We start from the raw sequence: 22,679 nt of genomic DNA on the forward strand, positions 1-22,679 counted from the left end.
ACCCTGAAATGTTTCTGTGGGTACAACAGTAAAACATAAGAGCAACCATTGGTGGTGAAACCAAAGGTTTAATTAGCTATTGCTGGTGGTACCAGTTGGGCTAATCTGTATTGGAGGCACAGTCATACAGATTACTGATTAGGTTCTGCAAATGTATGGTGGATTGGGCCCTATTTTATGTGAAAGAGGAACACTGGTTGGCAAATGGGAACTCAGAAGCCTTTTAGAGCTTTTGTGTCTGCTTGGGACCCCGCCTACTAAATAGTAGAAGAATGAGCTATTCATCTCCTCTTTTCTGACATAAATAGTTGTAAGATAAATAGTCACAGTTGATGGATTTTGTTTGGCTCTACCTGAAGACCAAAGTGATGTTTCTCAATGAAGATTGAGACCAGCTATTTTCATTCTTCTGTTATGGGTGCTGACTTTTTATCCACCTTTAAGAAATGCATGGGAAAGGATTTGATTGTGATACTAATGATTGTTAATAGTTAACAGTATTATTCCATTGGAACTGATCTGAATCTGGGTTAATCTAGTCTGAACTCAGTGGAGGTCAGAGTTTGACTGTTCAGGACTTTCTGTTGTGCATAAGATGAGGAAACAGTTGTGTTCCTTTTTAAGCATTCCTCCTGTAAGAGACCAGCATATAGATAAAAATTACCTGCTCAAGTAACTTTTCGTCTGAAAGCAACATGTGCTGCCCCATGGCAGAGGGAAGGCTCCTGTGCTGCAGGGTTGGCGGCTGCTGCTGTGCCTGCCTGTTCACTCCTCACCTTCCTGGAGCGTCAGCCTGGGCTTTTGTAGTTTGTCTGTTTCTTGCCAGAGCACTTGAATGGGCAGAATAGATCCAGGTTAGGCTTGGCTGGTAATGAAATTAAACACAGAAGACAGTTTCTGCAAGTCTTATGCTGGCTGTAGGAGAACAGGCTGTTCTCTGAATTTAAGCTTGTTGATTAAAGAGTTAATTGATTGATTTTTATCTTAGTTATTTTACAAGTATCAGCTGTGGGAGTTGGTTTGTTTTGTTCTGTGCTATTTGTCTGTGATGTTTTTATTCCAATGCTGGAAGCCCAACACACCATTACCTTACAAAGGTATTGTTTCTTCGCTACTTGTATTTCCTAATGCTACTGGGCCCATGCAAGCAGGGCTGACTCCTGAGATGGCTGGGTTATTTGAGTGTGTCGTGGTATGCAGATGGTCTCCTGGCCCTTGCTTCATTCCTGTAATCCCTTCCCACACCTGCTTGATTTTAGTGTGGTCTTTAGGTCCTGCTTGTAGGCAGAAGCAACTACTCTCAGGGCTTGGATATATTTGCCTCTGTTTTCCACCCCAAAAACAGCAGGTACCTGGCTCTGTCTGCTGTCTTCAAAGCTCTAATTTTATGAGTACCTTTGAGTCTTTTAGTAAAAGTGAATGTGTCTTCTAAGGAACAGAAAAATTACCTTACCCATACTTAGCTAGCTTTGGTAATATGCACACCTGGACAAGGTAAGAAAGCTATCATGCATTTCCTTGTTCCCTTTAATGAATGCTGAGAGGCCTGTGGGTTTGAGTTGGATTCCTCCAAGGTTGGCAGTTTCTTCCGCGCTTCCTCCTGGGTTACCTTCCTCCACTGGGATTTCCCCCTCCTTCTGCCCCCCACACGCACCCCGACAGGAGAGATGAAAGATTGCGTTATCTTGCACACTCCAGGCTCCCAGAGGTAGTGAAAGCTTTCTGCCAGCAGATTTGTTGGTCTAAATTTGGCATGTCTCTTTTTAGAGAGTGTCCCAGCTCAGCGCGCAGCCGTCCAGGTGTAGCAGCCTTGGTTTTGTCTGGCCATGGGACTGACAGTGCCCCTGCTGTGGGTTTCAGCTCCCCATGGATGCCCAATAAACAGAGCAGAAAGTGTGTAAGCTCCATACTTGCTGATGATACGTATTAGTAGTAGCAGGCAGAAACATGTCTTAATGCAGTGTATTTTTTCTAAATGCATTACTGAGGTAAAAATCTTCTTTCCGTTTGCCGATTAACTTGGTGCTAGAGAAAGTAACAGGAGATGGAAAGGCCAGAGGGAGAGTTCGTGCAGGTTTTTAATTACTTGTTTACCTCTTGTGAAGGAGAATTTTAGTGTTAATTTGTTTCTCTATAATTTTTCTATAAATGTTATTCCTATGCAAACAGGACTAATAGAAGCTAGATGCTCCCTTTGACATCAAATCCATATATCCAGGTAACACCTGGTCCTGTGGAAGGAAGGGAAAAGGAGTAGAGCTTTGTGCCAGCATGTCGTCAAATGATAAAGCAAATCAAGAGGCCTTTAAGGAGTTTAGGTGTATTCTGAAGAATATTTTGCTAGCTTATCCTCACAGCTCTTCAGACGAGGCTTATATGTGGCTGTGGAGTGAAAAAGAAGAGTTTGAATGGGAAACGGACACCGTGGTTTGGGGTTTTGCTGCAGGCTGTGGAGGCCAGTTATGCCAGTTAAGATTTTGGTTGGTTTCTGGGGCTAATGCTGCTCCAGTCCCCACCTGCTCAGATAGTACCGGCTGTGGCCTTCACTGGTGTGTGGCTGCACCATCGTGTAGCCCCCCTGGGGACGTGGGTTTGTGTGAGTGCACTCCCTAAAGCAGTCCTCAGAGCATTACGGATGGAGCTGGAATCCTAGCCTGTGTCTGAGGGTGTGAAAACTAGATGAGCTTTGAGAGTTTAAATTGATACCATGTTTAAATGTTGCAAAGCATTTGGAAGACATGCTTTTGGAGCAGAAAGGTTAAACCTTTGATGTACTGGTGGTGGTTGGATTGCAGTTATATGTGCTGTGATTCCCTCCCAGCTTCTTCCTTTTTCTGTGCTTTTCTCCTGAAGGATGAGATACTAACATGTTCTTCAAAGGCCCTGAGATTCGGCTGCTTTTTTGTGGGTTTTCTTTTTTTTTTTTTTTTGCTGTTGACAATGTGACAGTTAATGGAAATTGCATAACAATGTGACTAGAAGAGGTAATATCTGCTCATGCCTGCAAGGTTTGGGCTCAAGTGACTTTCTCCTTCTGAATGTCACGTGGAGCAGGAACTCCCACATCGTGGTCGTTCTTCATCCAGGTGTGTAGTACCAATGTAAAAGGAGAACAAAGACTTTGTGTCCTGAGAGGACACATGAAGGTGGACATCCTCATGGACCCTTTTAGGGTTGGTCTGCACAAGCTTGTGACACAATAGAAAGCTGATGATTTCTTTTTCTTTTTTCTTTTTTTTTTTGTGGAAGTCTCTGGTTGTACTCTTAATAATAAAGATAGAACAAGGGGTCATGGTTTTAAAATAGAGAGAAGTAGATTCAGACTTAATATAAGGAAGAAATTCTTTACACTGAGGGTGGTGGAACACTGGAACAGGTTGTCCAGAGAGATGGTGGATGCCCCATCCCTGGAAACATTCAAGGCTAGGTTGGACAGGGCTCTGAGCAACCTGATCTGCTTGGAGATGTCCCTGCTCCTTGCAGGGGGGTTGGACTAGATGACCTTTAAAGGTCTCTTCCAACCCTAAGTATTCTACGATTCTATGATTTTAAATACAACTTAAAATGGACTTCTGTCACAAATGTAACAAAATTTCTTGGGTTTTTCGTCTTTGAATACCTGTCAGATGTTGGTGTTGGGAGAAGTTAGGTTTCTTGAGCTACTTTTAGTCCCTGAGATGGGGAAAAGTGTGATATTTTTTTTTTTTTTTTCCCCTTCTTTTTTTTTTTTTTTCTCCTATGTGTCTTAAAGGTGCTATTGACATTTGCTGCTTTCTTTGCATTGCCTCTATCACCTTCCTCATTCTCCACTGACTATGAAGAAAGACTGGTCATTCTAGTTGTTTTGGTGGTGACTAGGATATTTCCTGGCATAGCAGAAAATATGAATTAAAACTAAAAAAAGAAATTATTAATGCAGTGTCCTGAGAGATCCTTACCATGTTGAACATTTTCTGTATCCTTTTGAGGCCAGCAATAAATGCCTTGCTAAGGCTAGTGAAGCCCTTCCCTCTTAGGAAGGGGAGCGATGGCTCTCAACTAGAGTGAGGTTACAGGTGGTGGTTGGCAGCGAAGATGATGGGACAACTTCATGAGAAAGGGATTCAGAAAGTAATTTATTGCAAGTCTGCCGTATTGAGAAATGAATAAAAGGGGGGGTCAAAGTGAAACGTACCTCATGGAGTATAGTTTGTGAAGGAATGAACAACAGGCAGAAACTTGTGTGAAGATGTCCAGTGGAGGAGGTAGCCCACAAGAAACTCAGTCTGTTTTCTTGTTTGGTGGTGATACAACTAAAGTAACCCCAATCAAATTACTGTTATTTCTAGCTGTTCATTCTTGCTTGTCTTGCAGCACTGAAGATTTGTACCGTTTGACAGTAAGGAGGTAGGATGGATGGACTGAAAAACAGAATCTGTTTCTTAGGATTTTTTGTTTGGTAAAAGGAGTTTGATGGAGTATGCGAGGATATCACTGGCATAGATCAGAGGTAGAGGATCCAGACTGCTCAAGTTAGTACTCAAACCACAGAAACGGTTGTGGAACCACAACCTTAAGGGCAGGTGCAAAATGCTTAGTAAAAGTTTGCACTATCTTTGGTTTGCACTTGTTGAATCATGTCTACTCAGATTTCATTTGGTTAGCACCTACCACTGTGGAGTCCTGAACCATGGTGAGCCCTTCAAGTATTTTCCATTAAGTTCGGTTGTTTTTTTGTTTGTTTGTTTTTTTTTTTTTTGTTTTGGATTTTTTTTTTTAAAGAAAACAAAATCAAAATTACACTCTCCATTTCCAAAACCTATAAGAAAAGTAGTTCTTCACTAATTTGCAATTTACTAGCAAAAATGAGAGAGCAATGTTTCCAGTGAACTAGAAGGCAGTGGAATTTTGCTTATAAATAAAGGAACTTCAATTCATTTCTTTCTCTTTCCCTGTGGAATATGAAGGTCCTGTAGACCAGATTGTCCCCTCACTTGCATCTGTGCAGTTCAAAAATATTTTTTTAGTGTGTAACATCCTTAGGAATTTACAGGGGAGAATTGGGCGCACTGGTAGAAATTGAATTTCTCTAGAGGTGCAGATTAGACATGGCACTGTTCACTTTTCTTTCAGCATTAATAGGTGAGAAGTAAGACCACTTTACTGTTCTATTTAGCATATGCATCTCTGAACTAAGAGTAAAGTTTCAGTTAGAAAATGCTCATTTGTTCCTGTCTATTTTAGAAGTAGAATGGCCCCTTCTTTAAGGAATATAGCTGTAGTACAGCTGCCCAAGTACAGCCCGCACAGGTTATGTCACATCCAGCTTGGGCCAAGCTAAAGAACAGGTATAAATCAGTGCTTCCAGTGTAGTTTGAACTTTGCTTTCTGTGTAGCTGACAAAGATTTCCTTTAAAAGAAAGTTTGGGGAGTGGAAATAATTTTCTGACTTAAAGTACCATGCCATCTGTTTCTGTGTTCTGTTGGGGCAGTAAGTGGACTGGTGTAGAGTCTGGGTCCTGTCCTGTGCCATCTCCCTGCCCTGCCCCTCCGTCCCCCTCCAAATATTTTCAAACGAAATGTCAAGAACTGGGGGAGGGTGAGGTGCGTATTGCTCTTCTGGTTTCTCCTTATGAATTAAAAGCAGAGCTGGCCCCTCCTGAGTTGCTTTACGGAAGTGAAGCACAGCTGGGTGTAGGAACTGGATGCTGCCTGACATTTAACACTGTGCTGCAGCTCAGCTGCTTTTAGACATATCTGAGTCGTTCCTCATGCTGTGAAAATACACCATGCTGTAGCGTATACTGAGAGTTCTTACATTCTTAATACACGGTGGTATTTTGAAATTCAGCGACTTCTTAAAACTCAGGGGTTTGACATTGTGATAAGCTGATGTTGAAGGATAAGACTCTTCAAAATTTCCTAAAAAAAAAAAAAATCAAGGAAAAAATAAAACTTTTTTTTTTTATAAGAGTTTTTTGTTTGTGGTTTTTTTTTTTTTTCCTCTCCTTTCCCATTCCATAGCACCTCCTGGGTCTGCAGCAGCAGGTAGCCTAACAGGCTACCTGTAAAGCTGTACTTATATCAATTGCTGATGCTAGTGCACAAAGATGGACTGTTTTGGTAAAACAAGGCTCCATTGAAGTTACTGCTAATAAGCAAATCAGCTCAGTTCACCTCAGTCCTATTGAAAACACAGGAAAAGAATAAATCTTTGCCAAACTTGAAAGGCTGAAACTATTACAAAGGATAAAAATGATTTACTTCAAGTGGGTGTAAAAGATATTTTCAAAATAAACACTGAAACCACACTTGACTCTTACTGCATATATTAATCATATTCTGTGTTGGCATGAAATATAGAAAGTGTTCAGCTTTGTATCCTTTCATTTTATTAATGCAGGTTTGTTCTAACTAGCATTTAATATAAGCAGTGCTTCATAAGTACCAGCTTAGATGCCAGAAACAATGTGCCTTCTCACTGAGAGGTGTTACTCCATTGTAGCTTAGTTTTCTCTTTGCAAAATGGCTTGCCTCTCTTAGTATTTCCCTAATGCTTAAAAAAAAAAAAAACACCACCAAAAAAACCACCCAGAAACCCTGAAGTAGTCATAGAAGCGATTAATTTTGGTTAATTGGTTTTAAATTGTTGTACCTACACTTCTTTAAACACTTGTATTAATCCGTGCAGTAGTGTGGTAGCTATTTAGATTTATGTAGCAAATTGTTTTCCTAGTTTAGTGCGTTTGAGTACTGTAGTGCTGAATTGATCATCTGCTTTTTAAGCACAGCTCCATGATGTACTGGGTCATTCTTCTGAGAAGAGTCACTCTAGTGATGTCTCACTTGATGTCTTGAGTTCAATTTTCACATGCTGCTACAGGCGAATTAGGGTCCTGCAAGTATAAATTGTGGACATTCCCCAGCGTGTAATTTGTGAGGGCAACCTGTTCCTGTGTTCTACCACTCTCACTGTAAAAAAATTTTTCCTGATATCTAATCTAAATCTACCTCCCTCTATTTTGGAACAATTACCCCTCATCCTGTCACAACAGGCCCTACAGAATGGTCTCTCCCCGTCTTTCTTGTAGGCCCCCTTGAGGTACTGTAAGGCCACTATAAGGTCTCCCTGGAGCCTCCTCTTCTGCAGGCTGAACAGCCCCAACTCTCTCAGCCTGTCCTCATAGGAGAGGTGCTCCAGCCCTCTGATCATCTTCGTGGCCCTCCTCTGGACCCTCTCCAACTGGTCCATGTCCTTATGTTGGGGGCTCCAGAGCTGGACGCAGTACTCCAGGTGGGGTCTCACCAGAGCAGAGTAGAGGGGCAGCCTTGTTTGCATGTGGTAGACATCTGCTCACCTTTTAAAGTTGGAAATGAAATTCGGGGAAATTCCTTCTGAAGAGTGGGTGTATTGCTGGGGGAGCTGCCTCTCATCTGTACTGCAGGCAGATCTGCCTGCATCCTGGGCTGAAGCTGCACAGATATTGTAGTTCAGCCCTGATCGGGACCAGACTACGCAGTCTCTCTCTCGCTCCCCCCACCCTCCAAGAGAATAGGGAGAGATAATATAAGGAAAAAAGCTCAAGGTTTGAGATAAGGACAGGGAGAAATCCTTAAAGTTACTGTTATGGGCAAAACAGACTCGACTTGGGGAAAACTATTCATTTATTACTAAAAACAGCAGGATAATGAGACAGACAATAACATAACCTCCCTCCACCCCTCCCTCTTCCTGGGCTTAACATTATCTCTAGCACCACCCCCCCACACCCTCCCCAAGCGGCACAGGGGGGAAGAGGGAAATGGGGGTTACAGTCAGTTCATCACATGTCACTTTATGCCACTACTTCGTCGTTGGGGGAAGAACTCCTCACATTCCTCCCCTGCTCCGTTGTGGGGTCCCTCCCATGGGCCACAGTCCTTCATGAAACTGCTCCGGCGTGGGTCGTCTCTTCCACAGGGTACAGTCCCTCCGGAACAGCTGCCCCAGCAAGCCCTTCATGGGCCACAGCCGCCTTCAGGCATCTGCCTGCTCCGCTGTGGGGTCCTCCACAGGCTGCAGGTGAATCTCTGCCCCTCTGTGGACCTCCATGGGCTGCAGGGGGACAACCCGCTCCACCATGGTCATCACTACAGGCTGCAGGGGAATCTTGGCCAGGAGCCACATTACTCCTCCCCCTCCTTCTGAACTGACCTTGGCGTCTGCAGCTGTTCCTCTCACCAGAGATTCTTCACAACAGGCTGGCAGATGCCTCTCAGAATCTCTTCACATCTCGTTCACATCTCATCTCCTCTCCACTTCTTGCAGCCGGGCCGGGCCGAGTTGGGCCCAGACAGCCACCTGGTGGGAGGCCAGAAGGTGAGGCCTGCAAGGCCCATGAGGCTCGCGCCTCCCCCTTTCTGCCCCTGCTCAGCTTCTTCACATCTTCTCTTCTCCTTTTTTTTTTCCTGTTTTCCCCTTCTTAAATATGTTATTGCAGAGGTGTTATCACGGGACATTCTGCTACCAATTGGCTCAGCCTTGGCCAGCAGTGGGTCCGCCCTAGGCTTGGCCGAGTCCACTGAACAAAGGGGAGCGACTTCTAGCAGTTTCCTACAGAAGCTACCGCCTTAGGCCCCCCCTCAACTAAACAAAACCAGAACAGCAGAGCACCACGGCAGCGATTGCCTGCTGATGTCTTCTCTGCCGTGCTCTGGTCTTGGATGTGCTGTCAGCATCCTCACCCTGCTTTTCTAACATATATCGAACCTCTTTGCTCTGCTTGGGTTTAGCTACATTGCTGAAAGAACAAAGGTAGTGCAGTAGGGTTTTTTTTTTAAATCAATATGAGCCTTGGGTTTTATATCATTTTGTTATGACTCTTCTAATCCTGTAGAGCTGTACTAAATTAATGATAATCCAATTAGAGCTCATATGGCTCCATTGCTGAGGCAGCAATGACAGGGTTGTGTTGGTTTTTGTGTTTGTGGTTTTGTTTTGTTTTGTTTTCCCTCCTTTTTTAGCTTAAGTACTGTATTAATGGAGTGTCTGACGTGTCTTCTGGTAACACTAGGCAACAGTGAGATCTGCATCCAAATCTGAATGTTCCTATCATATTTAGCGTATTGTTTGGCAGATTCCCGTAATGGAGCATGAAGCAGTCTAGGGAAATCGAACTTGCCAACCCTGAAGCAGTATTTCCTAGAAGGAGATTCTGGTTACACCGTTAAACCCCCTTTTCTCTGCATGGAGATACTCACAAGGAAGGAATTGTACTGGTGGTCAGCTACACTTGTGCAGTCAACACTCATTCATTCCACATTACTGGAGGTGCGTGCAAACGTGCTCAGGTGAGGTCCTTGCCGGCTCTCGAGATGCAGCAGGGTTGTTTAACTCTGGCTCAGTGCCAAGCAGATGCAACTTCTGCTCCCAGACCCAGTAGGATCTGCTGTTTTGGCGTGGAGTCCAAGCTGTTAAAGCCTGCCAAGCATGAAGGGTGCAGACCTGGGCCCAGCGCTTTTCTCACATCCAGGAGCTCTGGAAATGTATTGCAGTGGATCCAGCTTGGGACCATCAGGGCTCATTAGATCAGCAACGGTTTCAGCTCTGTTAACATGGGCTTGCTTCTGTGCATGTTTTTGTTTCGGTTGTCTTTTTAGTTTTGGGTTGGTTTTGTTTGTTTGTTTGTTTCTTTTAGAGTTTGGGAGAGGCAGGTGTTGATTTTTGAGGGGCTGTTTTTTAAACTCTGACTCTGAGTTCTGGGAAAATTTATTAGCTTGGTCAGCTCCAGGCTTGACTGACAGTTTCCACACATGCAGTGTGGTGTGTAAGGAGCTTCTTGAAAGCAGACTGCAGAGGCACTGAGCTTGCTGTGCAGGAACAAGCTCCGGGCTAGCGCTGAGTCAGAGCTGCTGGACTCTGATGGTCCTAAATTGACTTTGATTTCTCTGTGCTGTGATTCCCAGTACGTTTTGCAGTGAAACAGTATACAAATGTTTCCTCTACCTGCTTTCTCACAGCCTGTATGAGCCGTGATAGTGGAGTGCTGATCATTACGCACAAAGCACGGGATGCTGGATGGATGCTTCCAGTTAGGACTTGTGTTTTGGTTTTGCAGAGTACATAGCCATGGTACATACACCAAGACTATACATTTAATAACTACCGTTGTCATAAGGGTAATTAGCTTTCCTGTTTGGATTTGAAAATACTCTCTGGAAAACTGCAGTGTGCTTGAGCAAAGTCAAAACAGTAAGACGATATGCTTGATAAGTCTATGGATTGTTAAAGTACTTGAAACTAAATTTCCTCACAAAACTCACAAATGCTTGCTTACTTTTATGAAGCAAAAGGTCATACAGCTCTTCTGTATTTTTTCACATGCAGGTGCAGTTGGGACAAGCGGATATAAAATGCCCGATCACAGAGTGCAGCGAACACCTGGATGAAACAACTGTCCTCTGTAACCTGCCTCATGACGACATCATCAAGTATAAATATTTCCTGGAACTCAGCCGCATTGACTCCAGCACCAAGCCATGCCCTCAGTGCAAGCACTTTACAACCTTCCGGAGGAGAGGCCACATTCCTACCCCTGCCAAATTGGAGAACAAATACAAAGTGAGCATGCTTGCCTGGGCCATGGGTTAGAGGGCATTACTACAGCAGAACAGCATTTGATGGGCATTAAGTGAGCTTTCTTGCATCACTGGAGCCATGTGTAAGCTGTAATTAGGACTGTGAATCTGTCATACATCATTGATTAACTACCTAATTAATTTCTAACAGTTCAAGCAGTTGAACCTTTAGTCCTTATTTCTTTGGCAGGTGGCATAACTTTGTCCTGACACACATTTTAAAATACTCTTAAAATACTCTTTAAATTCTTTCTGACATGCAAACAATATAGTCGTGAACAGAAGAGACTGGGGAAGGGGAGTTATAGCTCTAACTGATAATTTTAGACTCACAACTCTCACAAAGATAAGTATTCCCTGAAACCCTGAGCAAATGGAGTATGGGCATTTACGGTGTCAGATCACTTCCTGTTGTCTTTCTCCTTCTTTAGTGCTAGAGCTGTTGTCTGTTCTGCTTCTTGGTTTTGATTTCTTCAGTCCCTTACTAGAGGTTAAACCTTACTGTAGTCTTATCACTTACAAAAACTTGAGAAAGATAAAAAAAAACCACTTTTACAGCATTTATTTTGGTAAAAGGTTTGCTTTAACAGTGATTTCAAAGACAAAAAGCAAGATGTTGCAGTTAGAAGAAGCTTTGATCTGCTGAATGTTCATCTCAGTTCCAGAAGACGAAGGTTCTGTCTGCAGCGTTGTGCTCTGTATTAGTTTTCCATCCGGTTATTACATTTGTTGTGGTTAATTTCATGATTCAGCTGGCCTTTCCTGGACAAACCAGTTCTCCTCAGTAGGAGTTTAGATGAATGTTTAGATAGCTCTAATTACTCAGCATAAGATTCAGCCCAATATGGAGATTAAAAGGTAGAAGGTTGTGCATCCAATGGAGTTGAAACCTTGGTAAAGCTAACTCTTGAGTTATGAGCTACTTATGTATATCTGTGCAGTGCATGAATTACAGATCACAGTGTCTGTTGGACTCAACATTTTCAGATTTTTGGCATCTTACGTGGAGGTGGAGAAATTTGAAACTTGAGGGTAAAATTCCTTCCGCCCACAGCCATTCTCCTTCACCTATCTACTGAGCATTCCCTCAGGTGTAGACAGGTTGTGTGGTCCAGGGTAGATCTGGTGTTGTAATGCTTCTGCAGCAGCCTCTTAAGGTGCCAGAGGCTGTTACTGTCCCACTGATGTGGGGTCACAGGTGGTGCAGCTGTTGTATCATGGGATGCCAACTCCAAGAACGTTCCTCAAGGCACGCAACGGGTGGTTCTGCCCACCAGTGCTTTTTTATAAGTGAACATGCTGTGGTTAAAATGTTCTCACCGCGTACATACAAATTGTAATCAGAAGGAAAGTGAGGCTGTGTGATGCATGAAATAGTGCAAGCCAAAAGCAGTTCCCTGGTCTTGTGGTGATGTCTTATGTGTAGCTCTGATCTGCAGAGTTCAGTTCTCCTCCTGGGAACAGAATCCAGCAAAATGTGTCCTTTGAGCTGTGGCCATCTGTTGCCTGGAAGAACATGTAGTTGATGCTGGTCAGAAACACAGTTAGCAAAGTGCTAGCAAATGGCATGGATGATCATAGTCCAGGGCTTCAGCCTACTCCCTGAACCTGTGTTGTTTTCTGGTATAGCTACAATTTTAGTGACTTGTTTTAAGTTTAACACAAGAAAGAGTTTTGCTACAGGGATGACATTTAAAAGGAAGACTACATGTAAGTTTGTGTATATGTGAATAATTAATTACGTACGTGTGTAGCTGTTGACCATTATTATCTCAGTTTTCTTGTATTCTCATGTGATTGCTTGTATGGTGTCCTGTCTGGGCCTTGAATTATAGGGGTTTTGGAGGCTCAGACTCATTTTCTTCTGCATATGGCATAGGAGACATCTGACTGGAAACTGGGAGACTTGCATATTCACACGCAAGCAATAAAAATGGCAATTGCACCAGATGAATTCTGTGCCAGGGCTGGAAGTGCTGCCTTCAGAAGAACTGAGTCATGTGTGGAGAAAGTCTGCGCACAAGCCTACGAGTAGGATCACTGCACACAAGGGCTCTGTGCCAGTACCCTTGCTCTCCTGTGCACTGCAACAGCAAAACACTATAAAATGCCAAAGTACATTTGAACAGATAATTTTGAAATGTTATTAGTGGTGTTCCTAAAATTTGATACACTATTTAAAAATTATAAATAAACTTAACATCTAAACTTAAAGAGATAGCAAAGTTATTACATTAATTTTCCTTACTCTAGCTGTTTCATATCAGCTAAACTGATCCAAGCCAGGCAGTTTGGTTTGCTGCTGCTGTTTTTCATTTTTGAGATCAAAGTTTTGGTGTGCTAAGCCTAGAAAGTTAGCTGGTGCATGTATGTTGAGAGAGAATGAGGGGAGAAAAAAGGAAACTTGCTGTCCAAACCTTTCTTCCTCCATTAGTGCCACTTAGGACCGCACAATACAGCAGTGTGACTATTTTGTTTCCTGTATTAAATATTTGTATCACAAATGGATCCAGCTTTAAGTGAGGAAATACTATTGCCCCCACTCTTATGACCTAAATTGGGAATGTAAGACTTGGTTGTAGACAAGACCCTAATAAACCTCAGGTCAAAGCTGGTATGCCAAAGTGCAAAGGAGATGAGCAAAAATTTTGAAAAATTGGTAGTTCAGTTCCTGTGTGTGTAACAGGTAAGAGTTTTTAACAAAAGTGAGTATGTTGGCTTGTTCTGTGAGTTTTTGGGGTGGTTTTTGCATTCCTTTTTTTTTTCTCCTAAGCCTTGGATTTCACCTGTTGCTTTTACTGTTAGTTCTTTGATTTGCCACCTGCCGTGAAGAAGCAGATCTTGATTCTCGGACTCTGTTATCAACCTGTGATGTTCATAATGCAGTTTTCTTGCTCACTTCTGTCAAGAGATACACATCACATAAAAGAAGAGCTGGAGTGCTTGCCTTTGGAAATGAAAACGGTTTTTTTTGCAGTGCAGTTTATATAAAAACTGTATTTTGTTTGAACTATTCAAGAGTTTCTGAAACTCATTGCTCTAGAACTAGTAGGAGTCTGTACCTGCAAAGGTACTCTGATAGAGTTGGATCTGTTTTAGCTAATTTCAATCAGTACCCCCTTTTTTGGATCAAGTTTTAAGCTTGAGTTGCCGGTACCTTCATGGCTACACATCCCTTCAATCTGCCTTGAGCCTAAACTGCTGCAGATGTGGTGATTTTGCTGTGCTCTCCCTCTTTGCTCTCAGCTATTCATTCCTGCCAGCTTGCTTTTGCTGGTGTTGATGTTTTGGTGTCACACTGGGAGCTGGATCAAAGATCAGCTCCAATGGGATACAAGATTTGTTTTGTTGTTGCTTATTTTCAGCTGGTACAAGAGAGAGGATGAGTTGGTGATGAGGAGGCGGCAGCTGTTTTGGCAGGAGCCCGTATTTATTTTGGAATAAAATGACTGTGTAGCTGTAGCTAGAGATTGTAATTCATGTAATCTGTTATTTGCACAATTAATTCAGCCATCCTATTAAACAGCTAGCATTCCACTAAGCAGCAGAAAATCCCACTAAGGTTTTTGCAGCTTCAGGCTCTCAGAATATTTTTAATGTGCAGTCAGTTTTGCTGTCATTGTGTCACATTGAGCAGTGTTTTGTCTTGAGGGTACCTACCAATTTTGAAAGGTCTTTTCCTGGGAAGTGAGGAAAATGATAGAACATTTTGCAGTAAAGAGGCTAGCTAGGAAAATGGAAAATGTTAGCCTCAAAGGTCAGTGTTTCAGAAAGCTGAGAACCAAAAGGGTTAGTATGAGAAGTTGTGTAATCTCTTCTATTTCAAGGAAGGCTGACCTCCAGATGGCATAGAAGTTTGTGTGTATGTTCATCCTCTCAATTCTGTTTGACTGAAATGGAAGTTGTAAAATAAATGGAAAAAATGTTTGTGTGAGGAAAAACATATTTGAAAAAAAACCCTAGATTGATTAGGTCTTTTAGATACAGTTTGTCTGCTTTGCTAGACTGTAATACATTTTAATGCTTTAAATTATATGTAGATAGCATTTCTGTGTCCTCATTATGATTTCATGCACTAATACTGGAGCAGAAAGCAAATTATATTTTACTTTTTTTTTCTTTCAGAAAAGCAGAGAAAGAATGGAATAAAAATCTGAAAGACTGCTGTAATTGCCCTGTTGTGTTCCTGTTTCTTAAGTACATTGGTGCCACACTGCATCCAAGTTAGAATAAGTTGAGGGTTTTGTTTTGCGGCCACTAGTTACTAGAAAAGTAACTAACCTTAACGCTTTTTTGAAAAAAAAAAAAAAAAAATTTTTTGATGATGGACCCCTTTCCATTCCTCCCCCACACCCCTGAGTGGGGGAGAAGGGAAAAAAAAAAGATAAGGAGATATTCATCAGGATGGTAGCTAGTAATCTAATCTGTTGTGCATATTGGTTTCTAAAGGATTGTGGAAACATAAATCAGTACTCTATCTTAGTTTAGTTATTAGCAATAAATACGCTGTTCTTTAGGTTCTTCAGAGTGGGAATCTTCCTCTTTCATATTAAGCTGTTTTTATGAGGGGAAGTCATCTGGGAAGCAGAGATGCGGGATAGTGTATTTCCTTTGGTTTAGTGTCTGGGCCAGCAGACAAACAAATCAGAGAAAAGGCACTGATTATATTTTGTATTGCTTTTGTTTTATACTTTATCTTGACCTTAGACATTACTGTGTTTTCATGCAAAAATGAATAATGTTTGTAATCCACATGTTGCAGCTTTAATGTATTGTCTGCCTACAAACAGGTTTCATTTGTTGTTCCTTCCTGGTTTTGTGCTGCTTACATGTTTCTTCAGTAACTTCTTTCATTGGCAGCAAGCATGCAATATGCGCAACTTTCTTCCGTGTGAAGTATCTTACTGTGTGCCTTAGCAAACATGTCACTTTGTAGCTATAGAAAGCAGTAAGTCATACTTGCACTGGGTACAGGATATCAGAATTTCATCTGTTTTATTACACACTCTTTGACTCCGCTTGATATGAAGGAAATGTATGTATTATAACACTTAAATGCACGTATGGTATTTATTTTACAAGGATAATGACTAGTAGATGGTAACTGACTTAAATGTTCATCCGTTGTAATAAGAAGAAATTCTGTTAACTTCTTGATGCTGCTTCCCTTTGCATTTTAGCCTTATGCCCAGGCAAAAGATCCTGGAGGGGGAAATGCTATCTTATAGCTAGTGAGAAAATTATTAGTTCTCTTGACCAACTCCCATTCTTGCGCTTGCTGATCTATAGATGTGGATTGGGATGAAGAGGTAAGCTGAAGTGACGCATTGAGCAACACATTATATAGTCCACCATTAAAGGTAAAACACTTGGTTAAACAGTGCTGCTCAGACAGAGGTACATCACTTTATACAAATGAAACTGTAATGCTTATACACTGCTGTAGTGTAAAAAAACAAACAAACAAAACCCATGAAACCACGTTTGTTCTTTACGGGTGAAGATAAAAACAGCCACTGAGAAATGAGTCAATTAGGGTCCTAGAAATGCTAAGCCTGAGCCATTGCATCAATTAGGTTTTAAATGTGGAACATTAAAGGCAAAAAACTAAATGCAATCTCTGTGTAAAACTTGGGGAATAGCATTAAGGGTAGCAGACGGCTTCATTTCTTGGTCATGCATCAGAGATCAGATCAGCTTTGTACTAGCATGCTGGTGGTGACGGATGTAGGAACTGCACATTTAAATAATAATTTTGGCTGTCCACCAGCAAAATAGTTAAGGGAGATCAGAGCTCCTGCTTTGGACTCTAACTGGAGCTGAGGCAGCACACTGCCTGTTAGCGTGTCTGAGCAGAGGGCTCAGCAACTGGTGGGAGTGAGGACTTCGGAAATATGTTTTGGGGGCTTCACATGTGACTACACCCTAGGATGCAGTTTCCTGAGCAGCACCCCCACGCCATGCATGGCCAGCACAGACACGCCCATGGTTCGGTGGTGAACCAGGTCTAGACTCAGATACAACCAAAAAAGTCCCTTTTTTTTTTTTTTTTTTTTTTAGCTGGTTGAATTTCTCACTCCCATCCATCAGCTGGTACAAAGAGTGCCAGGCATGGGCGGCAGCCAGAGCTGGCAGACAGGGCTTGGCCATTGCTTGAGAAGTGTGCCTTCCTGTCTTCCAGGCTGAGGCATTTTGCTGCCAGACACAGCAGCAGTGAAAATGTTGCTGGAGCCTAGATATGCCTGTATCTAATGTGGCTTCTAGTTCTTGCTTTCCTTAGTCACGATGCAGGTAGGAGGCTTGTCTTTCATCAGATAAGCACCTGCAATGTGCCTGTATTTATTACTTTTACAAACACAGCAGCTGCCATAGCTTTTTTCCAAAAGACAGCCAGACTCTGGAGGAAGACATGATGACAATGGTACCTGTTTGACGCAAAGATTTAAATCATCGTGGAGTGGGAAGATCCTTTCCCATAGATCCTTTCTCAATTTAACAAGCTTGGCTTGTGTTTTTTGCTGTTAGGTGTGGTCTGTAGCAAGTGGGCTGTTTGGCACAACCTCAGCTCGCCCTTACACAGTGAAGAGCAAAAGGCGGTACCTGACTTGCAGGTGGTAGTTATGGCACTTGGTTGAGACCCTTGCTGTTGGCCCCGTTTTCCCAGGACCATTTCTAATATCAGCTTCATAACCCGTTCTGGGCTCTGTAGAGCCCCTTCAGAAGACTAGGTACTCCTTGGTGATAGCCCTGGCAGTGAAGTTTATAACTAGAAGACTGAGATCCACCACACTGAAAACTGGCTGCTAATTTTTAGGTGATCTCATGCGTGTATTGGAGGCGACTGAATAAGCTTCCTGGATTTTGTTTTTCGGCATTTGAGCCACACAGTGAATTTGGGAAGCAGTTCCTGTGCTTAAACCAAGCTACTTGTGCTTCATTTGATTGGGACCTTTCCTGGCTTTAGCAATTAGTCTTGTATTTTTCTTTCTTTTAAAAAAGGAAAGGAACAAGTTAGCTTCCATAACTTCATGTGTTTTTTAAACAGACATTTCAAGAGCTAGAATCATAGAATCATGGAATGATTAGGGTTGGAAGGGACCTTCAAAGGTCCTGCAAGGAGCAGGGACATCTCCAACTAGATCAGGTTGCTCAGACCCCCATCCAGCCTGGATGGGGCTTCTACCACCTCTCTGGGCAACCTGTTCCAGTGTTCTACAACACTCATGGTAAATTTTTTTTTTTCCTCATATCTAATCTAAATCTATCTCCCTCTATTCTAAAACCATTACCTCTCATCCTGTCACGACAGGCCCTACTGAACGGTCTCTCCCCATCTTGTTAGACCTTTGCTGGGCAGCTACTCTTTTAATTTAAGAGCAGCGTTTTTAAAACGGGCTTTTCAGTTGGGTTGGCACCCAGCTTGTAAATGTGTGGTGTTTTCTCATTTATGCAGATCCAGTGTCCATCTTGCCAATTTGTCTGGTGTTTCAAGTGCCACTCTCCCTGGCATGAAGGCGTTAACTGCAAAGAATACAAGAAGGGAGACAAGCTGTTGCGTCACTGGGCCAGCGAAATTGAACATGGGCAGAGGAATGCCCAGAAGTGTCCAAAATGCAAGGTAAGCTGCTCTCTCTTGGCTTGCAGGTAGTGGCTTCAAACAGTTTAAATATGTATTTAAAGTAAATATTTGTAGCTTCTGCTTGGCATTGGAAATTGAATTCACACTTGCTGTGCAGATTCTTGTCAATGACCCATTGAGAAAAATAGGTCAGATGTTTTACTTGCTGGTTCCCACACTGATTCTACAGAATCTCTGCATGTAAAAGAAAAAATAAGGAAATTATAAGAGGGGTCTTCGATGTATGCTTATAATGAATGTGTTACAGAATAAGTTATTCCTAAAATAAAACTTTAAAGAAATATAAAGCTTTAGAGAAATGTGATGCCCTTTGTCAGGTTTTCCAGAGAGCTTGGTGAATTCAATTTCTGAGCAAGACAGAAAGTACTCTTATCAACAGGTTAACTAAGGGAGATGTTAAGATTTGGCCAAACTGGAAATTTTTAGGATTAAGTGTCAATTCTTCACAATCCTTTCTCATGAATTAGTTTACTTTTCAACACTTAAGTGCAGTCCCACACCTCAAAAATATCATTAATCTCTTTCAGGATAGGAAACATTTCCCACTACTCAAATGAGATGCAACAGTCCTGCAAACCCCTGCCCCAGCTGCCCTTAATGAAGGTGGCCATTATGTTTGTTCATTACTTTTTCACAGCCCTTATCTCCAGCTTCTGACAGAGTAGTAAGTCAAAAACCTTAAGAGCACCATCGTGGTGGTACCGTGCTTTTTTTGGAAAGGGAGTACCTAATCTGAACCTACCTATTGCTCTATGCCTACTCAATGGAGAGGACAAAGTAAGGAAACTGGAACATTTGGTAGGAAATAAATGTTGAATAGGAAGATTTACTTTTAAATGTCCAAAGTATACTTTTGTCATCCTTTGAGCCTTACCCTGTGCAAATAAGAGAATGTTTATCAATTTACTCAGTATCTTATTTTGGTCTTGGGGAAAGAAATGCCTGTGACACCACAGCTTGAAATTGAAAGATTTCAAAACACTAGGAAAAATTCAGAAAGCTCTGAAATCAGCAGTTGGTTGTTTACCCTTTCCTCCTGCACGCACATGGCATTTGAACAGAGTTTTAACAGCTTGCTGTTTGGTAAGAGTTTATAGGTTTGAGCCAGTTCTAAAAGTGTTCACTTTCTGGGAAATCTTACAGTAAACTCAGTTTACGAAGTTTATTCCTTTTGGAATGGGAAGAAGTATCTGTTTTATTTTTAATTCTTTGACTTGTGTCCAGATTCAGATTTTATGACAATGTGAATGATGTAACTATTGAAATAAGTTGTCCAAAAAAAAAGAAGAAAATGCACCAAGCAAAGAAGTGTGAATATGGAAAAGCAGGGGGAAGAGGGCTGCTAGCTGGAAAGAGAAACTAAAACTGCTAACCCTAATGTATTTGTCCTTAAGTTTTAAACTTAAAACACCAAATATACAATTGTTTTTGCCATCTTCAAAAGAAAACTCTGGACGCTTGAAACTTATGCAGGTTAAATCACTAATTTTGAAGCCTGAAGTTGCAGGAGTTTGGCTACTAACTCTAAAAAGACTTTAAGTTTTGTTTCTTACTCAAAAGAAAATAAAACCACCTGCATGGTTGGAGGCAGTGTAGAAAGTTACAAAACTAGCACAGAAAAAGAACCTTTGTTAACAGATTCTTTCTGGTAAGGTGGTATTATAAGTGAATATTGAAGAGGGAGTTCAACCTTTTCATAAACTGTATTGCTACCCCAACTCCTGATATTTTTTTTATTTTTTCTTCAGAGGTGAAAAGAATTCTTCCTGCCTACAACCTCAAAAATGTTTATATCAACACATTGTTTGTTTTTTAAATCAAATCTATAACTAGCAAGTAATCGAAAGAACCACTTGGACAGCGGTTAGTACAGTTTGTGGTTTTTTGTTTGTTTTTTTTTTTTCCCCTTAATCAGTTATTGAATAGTTATATACAAAAAAAAAAATCTTAAGCATCATTCTTCATCAAAGCATTAATAGTTGTCTGGGCACATGAGGTTAAACATACCAAGAGGTAACAATTTGGAGTCGGGGGGATTGGAGCTCATACTTTTCTGCCTCTCTCTCCACCCACGCCCTGCCCCCTCAAACCTCTGTATAAGGTAACATTGAATCAGATGACTACCATATTTCTAAATAAAACAGAGAAAACAGTGACAGAGGAAACAGAGTTGGTAAAATACTATTTGATTTGTGCTCCTTCTAGATCCACTTAGGCAATGTTTCAGGTGACAATGTATTTTATTTTGGTGTGTGCATAAATATTCTATTTAAAGAACCTCTTTCGTGTTTCAGTTAAAAATTTGCAGCAGCCAAAATTGACAAACAGATTGAGGAAAAGTCAAGATTAAACTTTGTTAAGATATTAGTATTCAATCTTTATGCCAAAACTGCAGCTAACAGAAATTAAAGGTAGAAACTCCAGTAGAGGTAGAATTCCTTTACTGAGGTAACTTGTAAAATTACTGGTAACTTGCAAAGTGTGATACTGATTGCAATGTAAGCTGTGACCATACTTAACAGCTGTCTTCTGGAGATAATTACATACACACGTAGACTCTTTCTTTAAGTAGCTGTGCCACAGAGAAGTAGAATGCACAATTATTATCTTGTCAGGGCGTGCAGGTGAGAAAACAGGAACACTTATGGTGTGTGTGTGTGTATGCAGGCAGATCCTTAGGCGAGTATTCACAAGTTTTTCAGTGAATTTGGTAAGTGCTTTGAAAGAACATAATACTTTGTAAAGTGAATGCTAGCAGCACTGTTAAGGACCCAGGCAACTACAGGCCGGTCAGCCTCACCTCTGTGCCTGGCAAGGTCATGGAGCAGATTCTCCTGGAAACCGTGCTAAGGCACATGGAGAGCAAGGAGGTGGTTGGTGACAGCCAACATGGTTTCACCAAGGGTAGATCGTGCCTGACCAATTTGGTGGCCTTCTATGATGGGGTGACAGCATCGGTGGACAAGGGACAAGCAACGGATATCATCTACCTGGACTTGTGCAAAGCTTTTGACACAGTTCCGCACGACATCCTTCTCTCTAAACTAGAGAGGCATGGGTTTGATGGACAGACCACTCGGTGGATAAGGAGTTGGCTGGGTGGCCGCATGCAGAGAGTGGTGATCAACGGCTCAATGTCCAAGTGGAGACCGGTCACGAATGGCATCCCTCAGGGGTCCGTGTTGGGCCCGGCCCTGTTCAACATCTTTGTCGGCGACATGGACAGTGGGATAGAGTGCACCCTCAGCAAGTTTGCCGATGACACCAAGATGTGTGGTGCTGTTGACAAGCCGGGAGGGAGGGATGCCATCCAGAGGGACCTTGACAGGCTGGAGAGGTGGGCCCATGCCAACCTCATGAAGTTTAATCAGGCCAAGTGCAAGGTCCTGCACCTGGGTCATGGCAATCCCAAGCACAAATACAGGCTGGGCGGGGAATGGATTGAGAGCAGCCCTGAGGAGAAGGACTTGGGAGTGCTGGGTGGACAAGAAGCTCAACATGAGCCGGCAATGCGCCCTTGTGGCCCAGAAGGCCAACCGCATCCTGGGCTGCATCAAGAGGAGCGTGGCCAGCAGGTCGAGGGAGGTGATTCTCCCCCTCTACTCTGCCCTGGTGAGACCCCACCTGGAGTACTGTGTCCAGTTCTGGAGCCACCAACACAAGAAGGACATGGACCAGCTGGAGAAGGTCCAGAAGAGGGCCACGAAGATGATCAGAGGGCTGGAGCACCTCTCCTATGAGGACAGGCTGAGAGAGTTGGGGCTGTTCAGCCTGGAGAAGAGAAGGCTCTGGGGAGACCTGATAGCGGTCTTCCAGTACCTCAAGGGGGCCCACAGGAAAGATGGGGAGAGGCTGTTTAGTAGGGCCTGTTGCGATAGGATGAGGGATAATGGTTTTAAAATAGAGGGGGGTAGATTTAGATTGGATATTAGGAAAAAATTTTTTACAATGTGAGTTCTAGAACACTGGAATAGGTTGCCCAGAAAGGTGGTGGAGGCCTCATCCCTGGAAACGTTCAAGGCCAGGCTGGATGAGGCTCTGAGCAACCTGATCTAGTTGGGAATGTCCCTGCTTCTTGCAGGGGGGTTGGACTAGATGACCTTTGAAGGTCCCTTCCAACTCTAACCATTCTATGATTCTAAATAAGTGTAAACCTGATTACTTTTTCCTGTAGGTGGACACAGCTTTAGTGCACCTAATAGAAATCACTTTTATTTACCTGCTCTCTTTAAGATATGCTTACATAAGCAAATAAAAATGTTACACAATGTCAAAATACATAATTGTAGGTTCATTTTGTGACTATTTGTCAGTATGGAAATATTACAAAATGCCTCTTATTTAAAACTATATCTTAAATTAATTTTGACATTTTTTTGTTTTTAATAGAATCTTTCCCAAATTATTGTACACTATTTTGAGAAACTCAGCATAAACCATTTTT

The 22,679-nt window shown here is 42.2% G+C and overlaps 1 protein-coding gene across 1 annotated transcript in view; it reads left to right on the forward strand.

Annotated features, from left to right (window-relative positions):
- The window catches only part of RNF217 (ring finger protein 217), a 62,177-nt gene that overhangs the window by 23,525 nt on the left and 15,973 nt on the right, over window positions 1-22,679 (forward strand). Inside the window, exons 2-3 of the mRNA XM_086744413.1 lie at window positions 10,346-10,579; window positions 18,050-18,214. Of these exons, the coding sequence (XP_086600539.1) occupies window positions 10,346-10,579; window positions 18,050-18,214 (399 nt within the window). The remainder of the gene's footprint in view (window positions 1-10,345; window positions 10,580-18,049; window positions 18,215-22,679) is intronic.

Source organism: Chlamydotis macqueenii, chromosome 3, assembly GCF_036417535.1.
Source record: "Chlamydotis macqueenii isolate bChlMac1 chromosome 3, bChlMac1.mat, whole genome shotgun sequence".
Lineage (NCBI taxonomy): Eukaryota > Metazoa > Chordata > Aves > Otidiformes > Otididae > Chlamydotis > Chlamydotis macqueenii.